Below are 19,505 nucleotides of genomic sequence, written 5' to 3' on the forward strand. Positions count from 1 at the left end.
ATACACACACTGTGGGGTGGCTGCCTGTGGGGTGGTTGGACGCAGGGTCTGGCAGAAAGCCTGGCCCTGTGGCCAACCCCATGCCACACATGACCAAAGGCTGTACACAGTGTAGGTTTGGCTACCTCAGCTGATGGTTGGCCACAGATGTTGCTGCTAACACCTGCAGCACACAACCAATTGCCATGCTTGGTGGGGGGACATTGGGTTTACATATGGTAATAAAATTTTAGTTTCCGTTTAAAAAAAAACTAGAAACTTAAAAATGTGCAGCACATCAAAAGTCAATTCATTACATCTTGTTAGGCAATGCCAAATGGCCTGATACACTGCTCCTCATGGCACATCCTTTTATGAGGAATGGAGTGATGGTAGCAGCAGCAATGAGACTAGTCAAAACTTCTTTCTGACAGCAATTGATACTTGGAAGGCAGTCAAAAGATTGCATGAAGTAGTTCCAGAGGAAGCACTAAGAGGTTGGTGCAGAGCAAGTTGTGTTCAGACAGATGAGGATGATGTTTGGCTTTCCAGTGAAGCAAAAGCAGTGTTGCTAAATAGTGTGTTGTCCCTAATGGCAAGGGATTACCATGGACAGGCTCATATTGGTAGAGACACAATGATTAGAACGTTCAGAGAAAGATTGTACAATCCCCAGTTCAGATTTGTTGCTGACACAGTGTGTCAGAGCTGTGTAATGTATCAACAAATAAATGTAGAGAAGTGCTCTCTGACAATTCAATTTGCCCCATACTTCAGTGGTAGAATATTTGACTGTATACCAGTTGCTCTGGAACTTGATCTAGAAATCATCCTTTTACCTAATTTTGTTGTGCCCTAATTAATTAATTTAATAATTTATCATATTTTGGAACTCAACAGAGATCCACATAAAAGATACAACAGTACATCCATATCTTCAACACAACACAGTAGCTATAGACATCCCTTTACAAATAAAATACAGCCTATGGCAATGTGGTAAATTAAGATCAACAAAAAAAAAGCTTTTCAATAAAATATTTTGATGACAACAAAAAAAAAGAAAACATTGCAGTGAAACTCTTGATGACAACGAATGGCCAGTGTCCACTGGTCACAAACTCTGGGTTATGGGTAAAGCATATATCAACTCCACCCTCTCCTTTAGATACCATGACCAATGTAGCCATGGAAGGAAAACTCCAATCTGAAAAATTTTCAAAGTTTTATTTTACAACCACAAAGTTAGTGTCATAAAGACAGAGCATAAATTGTAAAGCTATATGGTGACCAAAAGTTGCCCAAAGCGACAAAATAAATTCAGTTTAGTTATCGTAGCACAATTAGGCATTAAGGAATAATCATACATATTATTAAGATTAAAATCTGGGAAACAGAAATGTATCTTAGATCAGATTGTATGTGATAACCAAATTAGGAAAGGCATGTGCAGGGTAGGGCAAACACATGCGAACAAAATACACAAGAAAACGAAAATAATTGAGCAAAATACAACTGGGGCTACAGAATGCTATCTAGAGAAATAGAAAAGAGTGAGTATCAGCATATTAAGTCTATTCTAGAAAAAGGGGACTCACATCACGCTAAAGAGGCATCATCCAATCAAAGATCAATAAAATGTCAGGTAGCAACAGGTGGGTACTTTATCAGGTGTGGTCTGATCTTATCCCCTGTCTGTGTGAATCCAAAGAGCTCGAAACGTTTTGCATTCTTTTGCAACACTCTTTAGTTCTCAGGTTTTTACAATGCAGTCATCTCAGTTCCATGTGAATCCTAACAGTTTGAAACAAATTATAGTCCATGTTCCTGTAAAGTTTAACATTCAAGGACAAGTGTATTTTTCTTACACAGTTAGGTAATAGATTTTTACGAATGGGGCTTTGCTGCTCATGGGAAAGAATTCTAAAAGAATGCTTCACGTTATAAGAAAAAAGTATTGCAACATCTTTTACATCACTGCAAATAATACGAGTTCTGCAGGCCTTGTTAAGCTAACAGAAGAAATTCAAATGCATTATAATTCACTCACTGCAATCTAATGAAGCATGTAAAATGTAAACTTATAAAGTTCTCAGTGATTCATTATTAAAACAGTACATTTTGCTTATATGAATACTTCATTTCTGCTCAACTCTTTAAACTAACAATTCACACATTAAGGGGCAGATTTAAGAAAAGTGGTGCTACACCCAGTGCAGCGCGACTTTCCTTCTGCCCTCTATCTCCCCCCTGTGTGCGCTGTATTTAAAATATGGCGCAGGGTAGGGGACAATAGCGTCAACCTTTATGACGATATTGATGTACTGTTCAGGGTTGGCGCCAAAATGTTGACGCTAACCCTGAACAGCACATAGGGGCTCATTGTAACGAATAGTGTTTGTTAATGGTGTTAAAAGTAGCTGCAAAAATGAGCAGTGAAATCTCTTAGATTCCACTGCACCATTTGTAAGGTCCCCCTAATGGGGGAACTACCCCCTTTGCATATATTATGCATGACACATGCATAATGTGGCGCATAAAGTTACAAAGTGGCACGAAGCATACATGGTGCCACTTTGTAATTATGACGCAGTGATTTTTGAAGCCTAATGCCACATTAGGGTCGAATAAATTACACTAATGTGGTGCTAGTGTTTTCTTAAATCGGGGCCTAAATGTTCAATAAAGGCATTTGTTTTGATACATATGTTTGAACTAGAGTCTAGGTTATACTTTAACATAGCTTTTATATTACTGATATGCTAATCAACAAGGGAGGCAAATTGTGACCACCACCAAAATGAAAACATTAGCACTTTTTTATGAGAGTCAGTGCAGGTTTCTACATTGGGCTTTTTAACTTTAGACATGGAATATCTGCTTCTACTGACATCTGGGCCACTAAAAGCTTTACTGAAATCTATGCTCCAACACCCATGCACTGGCTATTCCATACGGTCATGTCTGTATACAGTTCCAGAGTTATTATACCCTGCAGAGTAAAGTCCAGATTTAAGAGGGCCTAGTGCCATGCTAATGACACATTAGCATCTTTTTTTACGCAAATGTGGCATTAGGTGGCCAAATATGCGGTGCAATATTGACATGGTGGCACAATGCTTGCATTGTGGCACTTTGTAACCCGTTGCACTCCATTATGCCTGCGCCTGGTATAATATATGCATGACGGCATTTAAAAAGAGGCTCCCATTCTTTTCAATAGGCCTCTGGGTGCTATGCAGGATTAGCTTAACATTTTTTGGCATTAATCCTGCAAAGCGCCAAACTAGTGTAAAAAATTACAACACTAGTTCCCTAACTACCACCATGGTGCATCGTATCTCAAATACTGCGCACGCATGATGGACGTAGGAGGGAGCTTAGGGGTGCATATGCTGCACCGCTTTTCATAAATCTATCCCTAAGTGTGTGTATGGCATTTTTTATTAAAAAAAAATACATTTGCACGCTTCAAAGGGAATATTGTCTTTCTCTTGCTCAAGTGAACACCAAACATGCTTTGCCGCCAATGGTGTGTGGATGGTACAATCTGAGGAAACTAAGGTTACACACAGATATGCATATGGCTGACTATGAGAATTATTTATTGCTAGTTCTGACCAGAGGTCACTCTGGAACATTATCTGTGAGTGTATGCAAGCTAAGGCTATTACAAAGCCTGCACCAACACTTGTTTTCAAACAGATTGCACTTACTGCATTCTTAAGTACCTGGAATCACAAAGATTAAACGCTTATATTTTTTTTACTGATACTTTTTCTGCAGGTGAAACTTAGCAGAATGTATTAGGAAAAGTCCCAGTTAATACCAATTACCATGTTAGTCTTGCTGTTGAGGACATAACCTGTAACAGGTGCTACTTATCACACCAGCTAAATCCTACTCACTGAAGTATAGCTTTTTAATGGGTGCAATAAACAGCATCTACCCCTCCAAGGCACTTGTGATCAAGTCCTACCTAATAGGTTGAGCAATGAAAATGTTTAATTGTATAGCAGGGAAACTGGTATGGTGCCTGACTTAGCAAAGGAGGGGGTGATACGAGGTTGAGAAAGTGTGAAGGAACAAGGGTGGGTAAACTTGCCTCTTGGCAGGTGTGCTCGGGCGCACACATTGTGTTGAAGGTGTATATGGTGAGCGCATCTGCCACTGGGAACTTGTTATGTGAGCATAAAAATGATACATGGACATGGTATGTCCCCTTAAACGAAAGGAGATCAATACAACAAATAATACTCGCTCTGTATATTAACATAAACTATGTGCTAAAACATACTTTTTTATTAACTAGTCTTGGCCACCAGGTAAAGGTCAGGGCAGGCAGGAAGGAAGAGCCTTAATGTCCTGTCAGCATGTGGCCGACTGAGCTCCGTCCTACTAGGGACAGCACTCACATAAAAACACCAGCTGATACCTGGATGTTGCCCAGTTGAGGTCCTGAATGCATTTAGGGGCATATGTATGAACACATTTTCCCGCAGACACAGAATGGGTAAAACCCTTTGATACATCTGGCTCTTAATCTCGTCATGGTGGTTCAGCCATAATTCGGGGTTTGAGACCCCTGCGGTGGCAGTGTAATGCAGTAAACCTGCACAGGTATTCCATGCAATGGCAAGGCAGCCTGGCACCCAAGTGATAACTCTCAACCAGGGGGTTGAAAGGCGCTTAATGAAAAGAATGCACAGACTGACAGTCACAAACATAAGGAATCCTGGAGACCATATTCCTGCTGTGGGCAAAGGTGCTGGAAGTAGGAGTGCGGAACGTGTTGCAGTACCCCAAGTAACTCTGAAAGAGCTCAGATAGAGAACAAGCAATAAAAGAGTCCTTTGAGTATTTTATTTTGGCAGCATGTGTTGTGTTTTCAAAGTTGGACTGTCAGTAGGCAACGTCTTCTAATAATCCTGTAAACTATAAAAATTTGCCAAGAGTGCTTTCACCTTTGTGAATTTGAAAAAAAAATAAGGGGTAGATTAATTAATCTTTCATGCAGGTCAATGCAGCAAGCTACCTTGATGGGCTGTATGAAAGGGCAGAAATTAGGTGTATTTTTAACATTATACAGTGCATTGCTGTCCTTAATGCACTTTTTGCTGCCTAGCGCCAATGCAGGCACCCCTGCATCATGTACCTGATTTGTAGATAGGATTGCTATTGTGCAGGAAGAGACACCTTCTTGCAGAAAAACAATTCTGAGAGACAGTTCCCGTTTTCTATGTGTGCTGGAGAATGCAGCATACATAGCAGGAGGAAAAAAAAACGGGAGAAATAATGATATTTCTTTTATCATTAGGCCTCATCTAGAGAGCCACAGCATTTCAGCGCATTCCCAAGTCTACATCTAATAGTAAATCTTTGAATGCGCCAAAACTCATGGGTGGATTCTTGAGAACACACACGATTCACCCATGGAATGCCTCCCTTCCACATAGTAACGCAAGTTAGTGATGCATAACTTAGATTGTGTGTAGCCCTTGATGTCCTTGTGTTTTGCAAGAGTGACGCAAAACCTTAATGAATATGGGCATGAATCTGAATTCCATTGATGGTGAAATCACACAGGTTCACGCACATGTTTTAAGAAAGATGCCTTTGAGTTTAATATTAAATGTATTTTTGATGTAATAGGAATGTCCAGTTTATTAGCATGATATGCTATTTATCTCATACATATTGTAAATGTTTTAACGTTCTGCCCAGTACGTCTGCTGAACCTATGAATACTGCAGATGAAGGGCTGCCCTACTGCCAGAGGACTACCTTGCTGCTTGAGGCCTGCCCTGCTGTCTGAGAAGGAAGACTGGCTCTGCCTCCTTCATCCCAGGCTGAAGTGACTTCAAGCGTCAGCTGACTGAGGTCTCTCTGCAAGCTAACCTACTGCACTGAACTTGCCTGAGACTCGCTGCCCTCTGCTGAAGTGATTTCCTGATCCCCAAGAGGTGCCTTTCTGGTTCTGGACCCTTGATGTGGCACCAGATGAGCTTCTCCTAAAAGAAAAGGAGAAATCCTGACGTTTTTGAGCTCTCCACAACCGCAAAATCCCCATTTGCATCAAGATCTTGCTGCCTGCTCCAACTGCCAATGTGAATCTCCAGTGAATCTGACTTCGCGCTACAGTGACTGCCAGCAACTGCCGGCAACATGATAGCTATATACTTTGTGCTACAGCATCAACAGCCCTTGGTGACTGCCAATGTGAGTTGGCAACGCCAGAAAGGATCTTTGCACTACAGAGACATCATCCACAATGCCAAGCCTGCTCTTTGCGCAACAATATTGAACATCCACAATGCTCTTCCTGCTCCTCCCAGCTTCCTGCACTGGGAACGGAACCTGGGGCCAGATGTAGCAAAAAAGCAATTTGCGACTTGCAAATTGCGAGTCCCTGCGACTCGCAATTTGCAAGTCGCAAATTGCTATGCAGTACGGTGTCTCAGACACCGACTGCAACTCGCAATGGGGTCGCAATGACCCACCTCATGAATATTCATGAGGTGGGTCGCAAATTGCGGCCCCATTGCGAGTATGGGCACTCGCTAACATGGAGGCCTGTTGACGTCAGCAGACCTCCATGTTAGCGACCTGCTTTTAAATAAAGCAGTTTTTTTTTTTTGAAGTGTAGCCCGTTTTCCTTACAGGAAAACGAGCTGCACTTCAAAAAAAACGAAACGTTTAGTTTCGGGTTTTTTTCAGGGCAGGGAGTGGTCCCTTGGACCACTCCCTGCTCTGAAAAAATATTTTGGGGTGCAGTCACAAACTGGAAGGGGTCCCATGGGGACCCCTTCCAATTTGCGATTGGGTTACCATCCACTTGAAGTGGATGGTAACTGCGATGCCATTTGCGACCGCATATGCGGTCGCAAATGGTATTGCATCCCAATGCGACTCGCAAATAGGAAGGGAACACCCCTTCCTATTTGCGAGTCTGAAATGCATTTTGCGAGTCGGTAACGACTCGCAAAATGCATTTCTGCATTGGGATACGCGTTTTGCAACTCGCAAACGGCAAATTTTGCCGTTTGCGAGTCGCAAACCGTTTCCTACATCTGGCCCCTGGTCCCTAAACAGCCCACCCTCCATTACATTTGGCCTGAACGTGTGACTTTCACCTGATCTTACACAACAAAATAATCGCGAGGGGCACTTTGTGCTTTCCAGAGCTACATTCCTTAAATCATTAAAATTGCATATCTCCAGATCTACTGATTGGATTTTTCTTATTTTGGTGTCAAATAACTTCTTAAAATGTGCTCTATATTTAAACTAGTTTCAGAATGTCTCTTGTGTTGTTTTCTTTTTATTGTTTTTTAAGTGCTGCATATTATAGCCCTGATCGCTACTTGGAGCTACTACTGTTTAGGTGATCTGTGCAAATACACTGCTAGACACACAAAATAGAGTGATTTGCAGCTTCCCATATTGTCCATTCATTCAGGTATTTCTTTAAGCCCCCAGCTTTTACGTCGGGGTAGAATAGATAAGAAAGGACCAACAGAGACCTTGCTAACTGTATATATAATGCCAGGCTTAGGCAAAGGAGTGCACTTGGTGTAAGAAACTGGGATAAAGATTGACTGGTTTGTGAGACCTGGTCAAGCAGCAACCACAAACATTGTCAGGGTAAAGCACAAGCAAACCCCAAATTAACCTGTGCTCAATCTCCTAGTAGCTTGGTACAGAGCAGTCAGGCTTAACTTAGGGGTAGCGTGTAAAATATTTGTTCAACGCTTCAAACACTGAAAACACCACACAAAACCAACCCCTACCAGGTCAGAATATAGAGCCTAAATGAATAAATAAAAAAGGACCAAAAAGGCAACAGCCCAATCAGTAGAACGGTAGTAATACATTTTTTTAAGTTATAAATTGTAAAATAGAATCTAAAGTACCAACCGTGTTCTATCTGGTCACCCCTGACTGGGTCAGAGTCAAATGTTTAGGCAACTGTGCTAAAGCGCAGGCCGGATACAGTCACAGATTAGTTCTACTAAAGTTTTATCTTCTCAGGTTTTGTGTCAGGAGTCGTGTTCAAGTTGGAGAGGATCACTGGGTGCAAGAAGAGTGTCCCTAGTGATAGACGGAGTGGTGCAAAGATACAGCAGCAGCCAAGCAGAGTGGCAATCCTTGTAGCATCACAGCAGTTGTTCTCTCTTGCAAAGCATACACAGGTTCAGAAGTTTACTGAAGAATTGGTGTCTGAGGTCCAGTATGTATACCCAGTTGTGCCTTTAAAGTGGGGGAGAAGCTTCTAGAGGTGTTTTTTTGAAGTCCCAAGGCATTCTGCCATCCCTGCCCTGACTTCAGAAGCACTACAGTGGGCAGGCAGCTCTTTTTGTGGAAGCAGGACATTCAGGTGTAAGTGGGCTGTGCTCATCTCTTCCCACCCATCCTACCAGTGATGGCCCACTCAGACACACCAAAGCTCCCTAATGTGACAGGTGCAAATCCAAAGTTCAGTCTGACCGTGATGGAGGGTAGACCAGCTACAGAACCCACAAAGGGTCTACTAAAACAGTACCTTTGATGGAGCAAAGCATCAATGTTGAGGGCACGATGTGTCAGTTTTCTTTTGTTGAAACCGAGGACTTCAGGAGGAACCCCACCAAGGGTAAGACTCACAGATGACAGAGTCCAGCACGACCAGGAAAGTTGCAGGCAATCTTTGATGTCCCTGAGACAGGGTTCAAGGATGTAGAGAACATGTGCAATCCTTCTCCCTGCAGGCAAAAGGTAGCAGGCCAACACAGCAAAGCAAGTAGCAAAGTGTCAGTCCCAGCACACAGCAAGCAGTAGGACAACACAACAATGTATTTGCAGAGTGTCAGGCCCTCCTGGCAGCACAGCAGTCCTTCCTTCTGGCAGAATGTACTTGGTTCCAGTAGAAATCTGATCTGGTGGGATTTAGGTTCCAGTACTTATACCTGAATTTGCCTTCAATGTTGGGGAGACTTTAAAGAGGCCTTTGAAGATAGCAAGGTCCCTGCTCTTCCTTCCCTGGCTCCAGAAACTCTACAGGGGTTTATCCCTTTGTGTGGGAAGAGGCGCAGCATTATTCAGGTGTAAGTGAAGTAGCGTTAAACTCAAACACCCCATCAAGCCAAATAATGGCCTATTAAGGCACATTAAGTCACACCTAATGTTAGACTTGGAATAATTGTCATGATCTCCCCTAACTTTTCGCGTCTACTTCCCAGGTTGTTTCTGTGTGCTGGACTCTGTTTTTGCTGTTTTTGTTTGCTCTGGACACTTTACCACTGCTGACCAGTGTTAAAGTGTAAGTGTTTCCTGTATAAATTGTATGTGTACATTGGCTTATCCATGCTTGGCATATTTGATTTATTAGTAAGTCCCCAGTAAAGTGAACTAGAAGTGCCCAGGGCCTGTTTATCAAATGTGACTAGTGGGACTGCAGCACTGGTTGTGCCACCCACATTAGTAGCTCTGTAAACATTGCTCAGACCCGCCACTGCAGTGTTTGTGTGTGCACTTTTAAACTGCCAATTGGACTTGGTATGTGGACATGTTATACTTAAAAGTACATGTCCATCTTTTTAAATACACTGCATCCTCCCCATGGGGCTAACTAGGGCTTACCTTAGAGGTGACTTAGAAGTAATAAAAGGAAGGTTTGGGCCTGGTAAGTGAGTGCACTTGCCAGGTTGAAATGGCAGTTTAGAATTGCACATACAGGTTCTGCAGTGGCAGGACTGAGACATGGTTGAAAGTCTACTGTAGTAGGTTGCACAATCAGTGCTGCAGGCCCACTAGTAGCATTTGATTTACAGGCTCTGTGCACATACACTGCACTTTACTAGGGACTTGCACATACACTGCACTTTACTAGGGACTTACCAGTACATTAAATATGCCAATTGTGGATAAGCCATTAGTACCACATTTTAAGGAGAGAGGACAAGCACTTTAGCACTGGTTAGCTAAAGCCAACATAAACAAAGTTAGAAAACGAGGAGGGCGGAGGCAGAAAGCTTGAGTTCCATTTCCAACACCTTGTCTGAAATTGCATGTTAAAACTGCACACACAGATTCTGCAATGGCAGGTCTGAGACATGTTTGAAGGGCAACTTAAAGTGGTGGCACAATCCATGCTGCAGTCCCACTAGTATTTGATTTACAAACCCTGGGCACATGTAGTGCCACTTTACTTGGGACATACAAATATGCCAATTAGTTATAAGCCAATATTAACATGAAAGTTTGCAGAGTAATTATGCCAGCAAAAACAAGATTGGGAAAAATGAGGGACAGGTCTGATCCTAATCTTGCCCTTCCTGGAAAGAAAATGAATTGTGTTGAGTATACTTTGATTTATTGTGAGTGCGACTGAAGACATCTGCACTTCTGAAATGTTTTCAAGGCTCTGACCAAGAAGTAATGCTTCTGGCATTGCATTGTTGTTATCATGTTTCGTCACTTCTATTTATGTCTGTTTTAGGTGACATATGCTAATGATTTAGAAATGAATGTGTGTAGCTGACAGAAAGCATCTATATTTTTAAGTTCCCTTTTTCTTGCAATATGATAATTAAGTGTGCTTAAATACATTTTTATTATTTGACTTGTTTGTTGTCAATAGTTAAAAACGCAAAGGGGCATGCAGCCATTTTCTGTCAATTGTTTATCCTAAAAGGCTAAACAATATTTAAATATTGTCATAAAACAGTAGATTAGGTGTGAACAGTTAGAGAGAAACCTTTCTTCCAGGCGTCACAGGGCAGGCCATACAGAATCAGGTGACCCGCTTTGCCTACTGTGTGTATTAGACTAGGATTTTGTGTTCATGAGTTTTCCTTGTAATGTTTCACGGGATTGATCATTACTTGAAACCTATTTTACTCATGTTGCTTAGTGTGTTTGATGTGGTTGCAATCCGACTGGATTTCTGTCTCAGATGCCATTTTAACCAAGTCCTTAGTTAAAAAGATGTCTAGAAAAGTGAACTCTGTATTCTTGAGTAACCTAGAAAATGTGCCAGTATGACCTAAAGTCAGAACAGCTATTAATATGCTTTGATGTAAGAAAATCATTTGAAAATCATACTTGAAACAAACTGCACTCACTAATATTGTACTGCAATTCATTTCACAACTTAGAACTATTTGTTATTGGCCTTAACTGTTGTTAGATTTTTCTCTCATGTGACTTAGACAAAATCTTGAAGCACTTACATCTTGGCACCTTCATAAGTTTTTTTTTCAAGACTTCTCTGATCTCTTTGTTCCGCAGAGAATACACTATGGGGTTAAACAATGGTGTCCCGACAGTGTATAGAAGTGAAAAGGCTTTGTTCAGGTTGAATGCTTGATTTGCTGATGGTACCATGTAGACGAGGGTGAGGATCCCAAAGTAGGCTATAACAATGGTGAGGTGCGAGCTGCAGGTGGAGAAGGCTCTTTGTTTACCTGCGGTTGATGGGATCTTCAGGATAGCTGAGATAATGTAAACATATGAGATAATGACCAGCAGGAATGGTGCGGAAACTACAAGGAAGGAGAAGAGGAAAACCTCCAGCTCTATCTGAGATGTGTCTGAGCAAGCATCTTTAATAAGGGGTGCTAAATCACAGAAGAAATGGTCCACCTCATTCAGATGTGGGAACTCTAATGCACACAGGAAAACGCCATTGATGACTGAAATGATTAAACCGAGCATCCATGTGGTGGTAGCTAGCTGAACACAAAGTTGCTTGTCCATAAGAGTGGTGTAGTGTAAAGGAAGGCAGATAGCCACATACCTATCATAGGCCATTACTGTTAGGAGGAAACACTCTGATCCCGTAAACCAGGAAAAAAGAATGAATTGAATGATGCAGCCATGACGAGCAATCACAATTCCTTCTCCCACTTGTGCACCCAGCAGGGTTGGATAGACAGTTGTTATGTACCAAATTTCAAGGGCTGCCAAATTGCCCAAGAAGAAGTACATGGGTGAGTGAAGACGCATGTCTGTTGATATGATGATCAGTATCAAGATGTTCCCAGCTACTGTCAACATGTAAATGGTGAGGAAGAACAGGAAGATGAGGGGGTTCAGAACAGAATGTGTCTGAAATCCCAGAAGGAAAAATACTATCATGTTGGTGCTGTTTTCTGGACATCCTGAACGTGTCATTTGAATTACCTAGGGGAATGAATGACATCATTTTTGCACTAATGATAATAAATTCTTCACAATCACAGAATATAGGACTAAAACTAAAACTCGTGGGAAGAAGCTCAGGCATGCACATCATTCTTCTAACCACCTTGAGACACCTAAATCATCATAACACTTCAAGAGCATTACATTCAAGTAGCAAAAGTCAGAGAAAATCAGATTATTAGTCTGATATGAATGATGTCTTCTTACTTTTTTTAAAGATAAGTGTGCAATCTTTTAGAAAGGTGTGTTTTAGTGTACATATTCAGTGAAAAAGCAAAAGATTAAAGTAACAGTATAGTTAGGTGAATTGTCCAGTAACAATGTAATGCTGTTAAGTAAAAAAAAACACACATATTCACCAGTTATAGTTATCTTAATTAGATATAACTCCTGCCCTAAGGTACTATAACCCAGATTACTTCCATGTACAGTTTTCTCATCCATCATGTCACTGCAAAGCTTGCAGTGATAGTACCAATGATGTCATAGAAGGTTAATATGTGGAGACATTAGCAGTAGATAGCGAGTGTCCTCTGGCTGAAAAGAAATGCCTCTAGCTGTACCATTACCTTTCTGTACCCACTGGTCAGTATTTTCCAAAATCCCTTTGTGTACCATTTCAGTAAAGTCTCTTCCATATCTAAACATACGTTAAAAACCTTATAACAGAGGGGTGTGGTTCGAGCGTGTGCTGAATGGCGGCTCTACCATAAGCTCCATAGAGCCACGTCAGCACCGGAGCCATCTGCGACTTCAATTCTGAAAGGGGCACGGTTTGAGCACTACACTGGATGGCGGCTCTCCCATGAGCTCCATGGAGCCATCAACAATCGAAGCCATCCACGCCTTCGATGCTGTCGTCTTGATGGTGCGGTCTGATGGGGGAGCTGGTGAGGACATCAGCAGCAGAGCTTAATTGAGCCTGGTTTGTCATATTTATCGCTGATTGAGGCTCGGTCTTACTGAGTCGGCAGCCCCAAAGATGGGGCCGCCCGCATTCTTCCTTTGTTCCATAGCAGTGTTGGAGGAGCCTTGCTGCAGGGAAGATTCGCATGAGTTGTCCTCAACTGCTGGATATTTCTAGATTCATCTAAGCGTAACAAACCCTGGGGCAGATTTATGAAAAGTGGCGCTGCACTTAGTGCAGCGCCACATTTCTTGCACCCCTTAGCACCCTCCTAATGCCACCATGTGTGCACCATATTTAATTTACGACACACTAAGGCGGTAGTTAGGGAACTAGCATCAGAATTTTTTATGCTAGTTCAGCGCCTTGCAGGATTTTGACGCTAATCCTGCAAAGCCCTCAGAGGCCCACTGTAACCAATGGGAGCCTCTTTTTAACACCTGTACTTAGCAGGCATTAAAAAATGTTGATAGAACAGGTGCAAAGGAATCTCATAGATTCCTTTTCGCCATTTTTGCAGCCCCCATGGCACCGGAATGCCCCCCTTGGATACATTATGCCCTGGCGCAGACATAACTTGGTGCAAGGGGTTACAAAGTGGTGCAATGCAAGCATTGCGCCACTCTGTAAATATGGCGCAACGTTTTTGCCCTTCCAAAGCCACATTAGTGTAAAAAAAAAATGACGTGAATGTGGCATTGGAATGGAGCAAGGCCACCATAAATCTGGGCCCTAGTGCTGTACATGACACTGCTCAAGGCACTAAAACTAACACAGATCTCCTTTAAGTGAAGGTGACAGCCAACAGGAAGGACCTGAAAGACCTGACTATCATGTTTAACCATGCTGAATGTAAAATAAGCAATATAGAAGATCATGCAACGGGTCATGAGAAACAACATCAATGGCAAAGGGTTGATCAGGTTGTATCCTCTCTCAAAAGAGATGTCAGCGACATGGAAGACCGTAACAGACACTGTACTCTTAGAATATGTGACCTACTGGATACCACCCTTCCAAAATAAACAATCTACAGCCCCACATGCAGTAGCTTTTAAATCTTTACATCTCCAACATACGAAGGTCATTTTTGGACTTGTGAGGAATCTAGGGGGGGGGGCTTCTGGCAAGGGTCGGAAATCTCTAGCCCTCAAGACTTCACAAGAGATATGGGGCCAGATTTAACAGAAAATAATGATGCACATTGCTGTGCCAATTTTGGCAGTGTTGCGCACTGTTGTTTTAAAAATGCAGGGATGTGCCATATTTACTAGAATACAGCACACCCCTGTGATTCCGCCTGCGCCGGTGCTACATTTGCCGCTGCGCGCCAACATAGCAACCCTTGCACTACAGAGCAAGGTAGGATGCATTGAGGGGGAGATTGTTTTTGTGCAGGAAGGAACGCCTTCCTGCACAAAAACAGTCTTAAGTGGCGATATGAGCTTTCTACTTGTGTGCAGAATACAGCACACGTAGAAAGAGCAAAAAACAAGGAGAAATAAAAACATTTCTCCTCGTTGCACCATGCCCACCACCACCCCTGGGGTGGCGTTAGATTTTGGCACTGCCTCAGATTTCCAAAAGCATTGAAATCTGGCGTTGCACCAACATGCAATGGGCGTTGCTGTGGCACACCCACAGCAACACCCATTGCACGCCCCTCCCACGTAAAGTGCTGAGTGTGAAGGGGCCGTATTTACAAGGTGGTGTTAAGCCACAAAAAGTGGCTTAACGCCACCTTGTAAATACAGTGCAGGGCATCATGCCACCGGAGCGTCACCGAGCGCCCCTTCGTGTTAATGAGGAACAGCTTTTTAGCCCCACAGAACAGCCTGTCTGAAAGGAATATCCCTTTGTTATTTGCTGGCTCCTCCCTGGTAAATCATAAATCTTTGATGAGCCAGCAAAACTTCTTGGACAACACCTCTGAGACTAGAATTGACAATGATGATGCCCTTGTTTTCTTGCATATTACTCCACTTTGACATTTGTTGGGTTTATGGGTGTATTCTTTTTACTTTTTAATGCTGTGACTTATTTTCCCCTGGCCTGTAATTGACATTAGTTGTCTTTTATGGGGATATCAGAAACTGAATCTGTTTTCTAAGATGTGTTATTTGCAGTTTAATGATTAGTTTGTTGGTTTTTTGTGTGATATGTTTTATTTAAATTTTTACTGTATGTTGCAGGAAGGAGGAAGAGAGGAGAGAAGGAAATTTCTTTTCCTCTTCTTTTCTTTTCTTTGTTTTCTCCTTTTCTTTTTCATGGTGAGTTCTAGTTGGTCACCTCTATCTCCTGTAATACAAAGTGAACATTTAGACATTCAAAGCCATGTAGTTTTTCTTCTGTGTATTAAGGGTCTGTGGACAGATGACCCTACCCATGTTCGTATGCCATTATCACTACTCCTATGATGAAATAGACTTGTTTCACATATGCAGTTACAGGGTATTATTGTAAAGGTGCTGACCCTCTCTATTCTCCCACCACGTATTGGTGAGTTTGATTTTCCAATGTGCTTTTGATATATTTCCAGAAAGGTGAATTGCTCTGCATTCTACCCGTTACATGGATGCTCCCACAGCCTCCTAGGTTTGAACTTTGCCCCTTGGGACTTGTCATCTCGGTTTTCACAGGTGACTTCTGGATATGTGTTTTTGTTTGGTTCTCTTTTATTGTCAGGTTATTTATTTATTCTTTATTTCTTTTCTCCACCTTTTGCACCATGGTTTTTTTCTCAGTGTAAATGCTTCCTTTACATGGCCCTATGCCATGGGCAACAACGACGCAATTAATACTTAAACCCAATATTACCCTCTAAAATGCATGACCTGAAGGTTGTCTCAATCAATGTTAAGGACTTAAACCTTCAGTAAAATAAAAAAATATACCAGACTACTGTATTGGTCTGAAAGGGGAGGTCATTTTTCTACAAGAAGCCTAGATTGGTCACAAACCTGCACTTTACCTGAATTCTGGCTCGATCTCTGACTTAGGATGCTTCCCAGCTAGTTCAAGAAAGAATGGTGTCATTAACCTCATCACAAAACAATCCAGTCTTTCGATTATCTATATTGAACAGGACAACAAAGGCAAGTGGGCAATAGCTAGATTTTAGCATGGTGATAGAGAGCTCTCTGCCATTAATAGCAATGCGCTGAACATCACTGATGATACCCAATTCTGGCCTACCATCAGTTCCAAACTTAGGGCCGAATTTAAGAAAAGTGGTGCTGCATTCAATACAGCGCCACTTTTTTGCACCCCCCCTTGATCCCCTTAACACCACTATGTGTGCGCCATATTTAAGATATGGCGCACCATGTCACCCTGGCGGTAGTCAGTTTAGAACAAAAGCTTCAACATTTTTTATGTTATTATGGCGCTTTGCTTTGCAACATTTTTGACCCTAGTGTAGCAAAGTGCAAGGAGGCCCATTGATTTAAATGGGTGCATCATTTTAACACCTGCTTTGGTGTTAAAAATGACAGAAAAAATGGTGCAGTGAAATCTTTTAACGCCCCCTTGCATACAATATGCCTGGCACAGGTATAATGTGGAGCAAGAGGTTACAAAGTGGCGCAATGCATGCATTGCACCACTTTGTAAATATGGCGCGGGGAAAAGGACACCTTAGCATCAATAAAAATTACGCTCAGGCTGCACTAAAGTGGACAGTCATGTTTCAATTATAGGCCTTCAAGGGATCATAAGGCAATGCTCAATTTTTGCACAACACATAAACTATGGACATCTGGCACTTACAGAACCCAAGAGTAGTGATTTTACAATTTTTTCTTCTCCATATAATTCTTTCTTCAGGCTCAATTATATTTTGATTAGTCCTGGTTTAGCTCAGGATATTACAGATTCTTCAATAGAACCCATCCTAGTATCTGATTATGCTGATATCACAGTATCCTTTATGTTCTCCCAGTGCGTCCCAAGCAACGTGCATGGAGAAAGAAACAAAGAACTCTTAGAATCTGAAGAAGATAGACTATGGTTAGGTAAGGCGATCTCTAAATTTCTGAAGGAAAATTCTGGATCGGTTTTGTTAGAAATGGGGTCTTTGGTTGACAGTCAGGTTACCCCCTGTTCAAGCAAGGACCCTCACTCTAGGCAGGGTAAAAGAGAATCACCCTCACCTAACCCCGGCTTACCCCCTTGGTAGCTTGGCAGAGCAGTTAGCTTAACTTCAAAGTGCTAGGTGTAAAGTATTTGTACCAACACACACAGTAACTTAATGAAAACACTACCAAATGACACAACACAGGCTTAGAAAAATAGAAAATATTTATCTAAACAAAACAAGACCAAAACAAAAATCCACAATACAAAAGTCAAGTTATCAATTAAAAATCAAAAAGAGTCTTTATGTAGCTTAAAACACACACTAACACTGTTAGTGTGAAAATGTACCTTGGGTGCGTCAAAAATAACCCCGCAAGGGTGAGTGTGCGTCAAAAAGGGCTTGCGATGCATCGATTTCACTTGCGAGCGAGACCTTGCGTCATTTCTCCTTTTGTCGGGTCGGGCGTGTTGTTTCTTCTCTCCACAGGAGAGTGATGCGTCGATCCGGTCAGCACTCCCAGGTCCAGGCAGGCCTTGCATTGTTTTTACATGCCCAGCGGTGGTTGTGTTGGAAATCCAGCTGCACGATGATCCGAAAACCACGCAGCGCTGGTTGCCATCTTCCAGCCTCCGTCAGCGATGCTGCGCATCGTTTCTCTTGCTCCGTGCGTCAATTCTTCGGTCGCGTTTCCAGCGAACGTCGATTTTCAGCCGCGAAGCTGGCGGCGCATTGATTTTACAGCCGCAGATCAGGGGCGCGTCAATCTTTTCCCCGCACAGCATTCTGTGTGTGGATTATTTCCTCGCAGGCTGCCAGCTTCTCCTTTCAGGGTCCCAGGAACTGGATGGGCACCACTTGGCAGAGGAGGAGTCTCGCCAGAGACTCCAGGTGCTGGCAGAGAAAAGTCTTTGCTCTCCCTGAGACTTCATCCTACTTCAAAGCAAAGTCTCTCTTGAATGTGAAATCCTGCCTTTCCCAGGCCAGGTCCCAGACACTCACCAGGGGTTAGGAGACTGCATTGTGTGAGGGCAGGCACAGCCCTTTCAGGTGTGAGTGACCACTCCTCCCCTCCTTCCTAGCACAGCTTCCTTTGTGTCACTGTCTAGTGTGAGGTGCAACTAGCCCAACTGTCAAACTGAGCCAGACAGGGAATCCACAAACAGGCAGAGTCACAGAACTGGTATAAGCAAGAAAATGCTCACTTTCTAAAAGTGACATTTTCAAACACACAATCTTAAAATCAACTTCACTAAAAGATGTATTTTTAAATGGTGAGCTCAGAGACCCCAAAGTCCATCAGCTCCCAAAGGGAATCTACACTTTAATCTCTTTAATCAGATTTAAAGGTAGCTCCCATGTTAACCTATGACGGGGACAGGACTTGCAACAGTGAAAAACGAATTTAACAATATTTCACTGTCAGTTCATATAAAACACATTACCATATGCCCTACCTTAACCATACACTGCACTCTGCCCTTGGGGCTACCTAGGGCCTTCCTTAGAGGTGTCTTACATGTAAGAAAAGGGAAGGTTTAGTCCTGGCAAGTGGGTACACTTGCCAAGTCGAATTTACAGTTAAAACTGCACACACAGACTCTGCAGTGGCAGGTCTGAGACATGATTACAGAGCTACTCATGTGGGTGGCACAACCAGTGCTGCAGGCCCACTAGTAGCATTTGATTTACAGGCCCTGGCACCTCTAGTGCATTGTACTATGGACTTACTAGTAAATCAAATATGCCAATCATTGATAAACCAATCAACAATACAATTTACACAGAGAACATATGCACTTCAGCACTGGTTAGCAGAGGTAAAGTGCTCAGAGTTACAAAACCAACAGCAACAGGCCAGTAAAAATAGGAGGCAGGAGGCAAAAAGATTGGGGATGACCCAAGCAAAAAAGTCCAACAGGTTTCTTCTCCAGTAATCAGATGGAGAAAATAAATGAGGACATGAATAACTTATTACGTTGATAAGTTAATTAAGGACAACACTTCTCTTTATATACACTCTAGAGCCTCTTTAATGGTGGAAATTAACCAGTAAAACATGCATACAATGTTCTCATTAGTAAAAGAGCACACTTAGTTATACAGGCTCAAAAAAGCAAGAAACTCTTCTATCTAGACCACTGGTAAGTCTAGCTGCATTTCTTAAATTTAAACATCACAATTCCGTCGTAATGGCACTTAAAGACTCTCAGGGTGCCATTAAAACAAAAACAGTAGATATACTGGAGATTTTTTTAAATGTTATGATGCCCCCTACATTTAGAAGGTTGGAGCCATGTGTGACCTTCCTTAGTCATGTCCCATGAAATCCCTCTCAGATGACGATCAATAAACCGATCA

The 19,505-nt window shown here is 42.3% G+C and overlaps 1 protein-coding gene across 1 annotated transcript; it reads right to left on the bottom strand.

Annotated features, from left to right (window-relative positions):
• Positions 1 to 11,142: 11,142 nt before the first annotated feature.
• On the bottom strand, positions 11,143 to 12,096 carry LOC138293991 (olfactory receptor 6F1-like). The gene has a single exon (XM_069233248.1). The coding sequence runs from the start codon at positions 12,094 to 12,096 to the stop codon at positions 11,143 to 11,145; it is 954 nt and encodes a 317-aa protein (XP_069089349.1).
• Between the last annotated feature and the right edge of the window lie 7,409 nt (positions 12,097 to 19,505).

Source organism: Pleurodeles waltl, chromosome 4_2 (genome assembly GCF_031143425.1).
Source record: "Pleurodeles waltl isolate 20211129_DDA chromosome 4_2, aPleWal1.hap1.20221129, whole genome shotgun sequence".
Classification (NCBI taxonomy): domain Eukaryota; kingdom Metazoa; phylum Chordata; class Amphibia; order Caudata; family Salamandridae; genus Pleurodeles; species Pleurodeles waltl.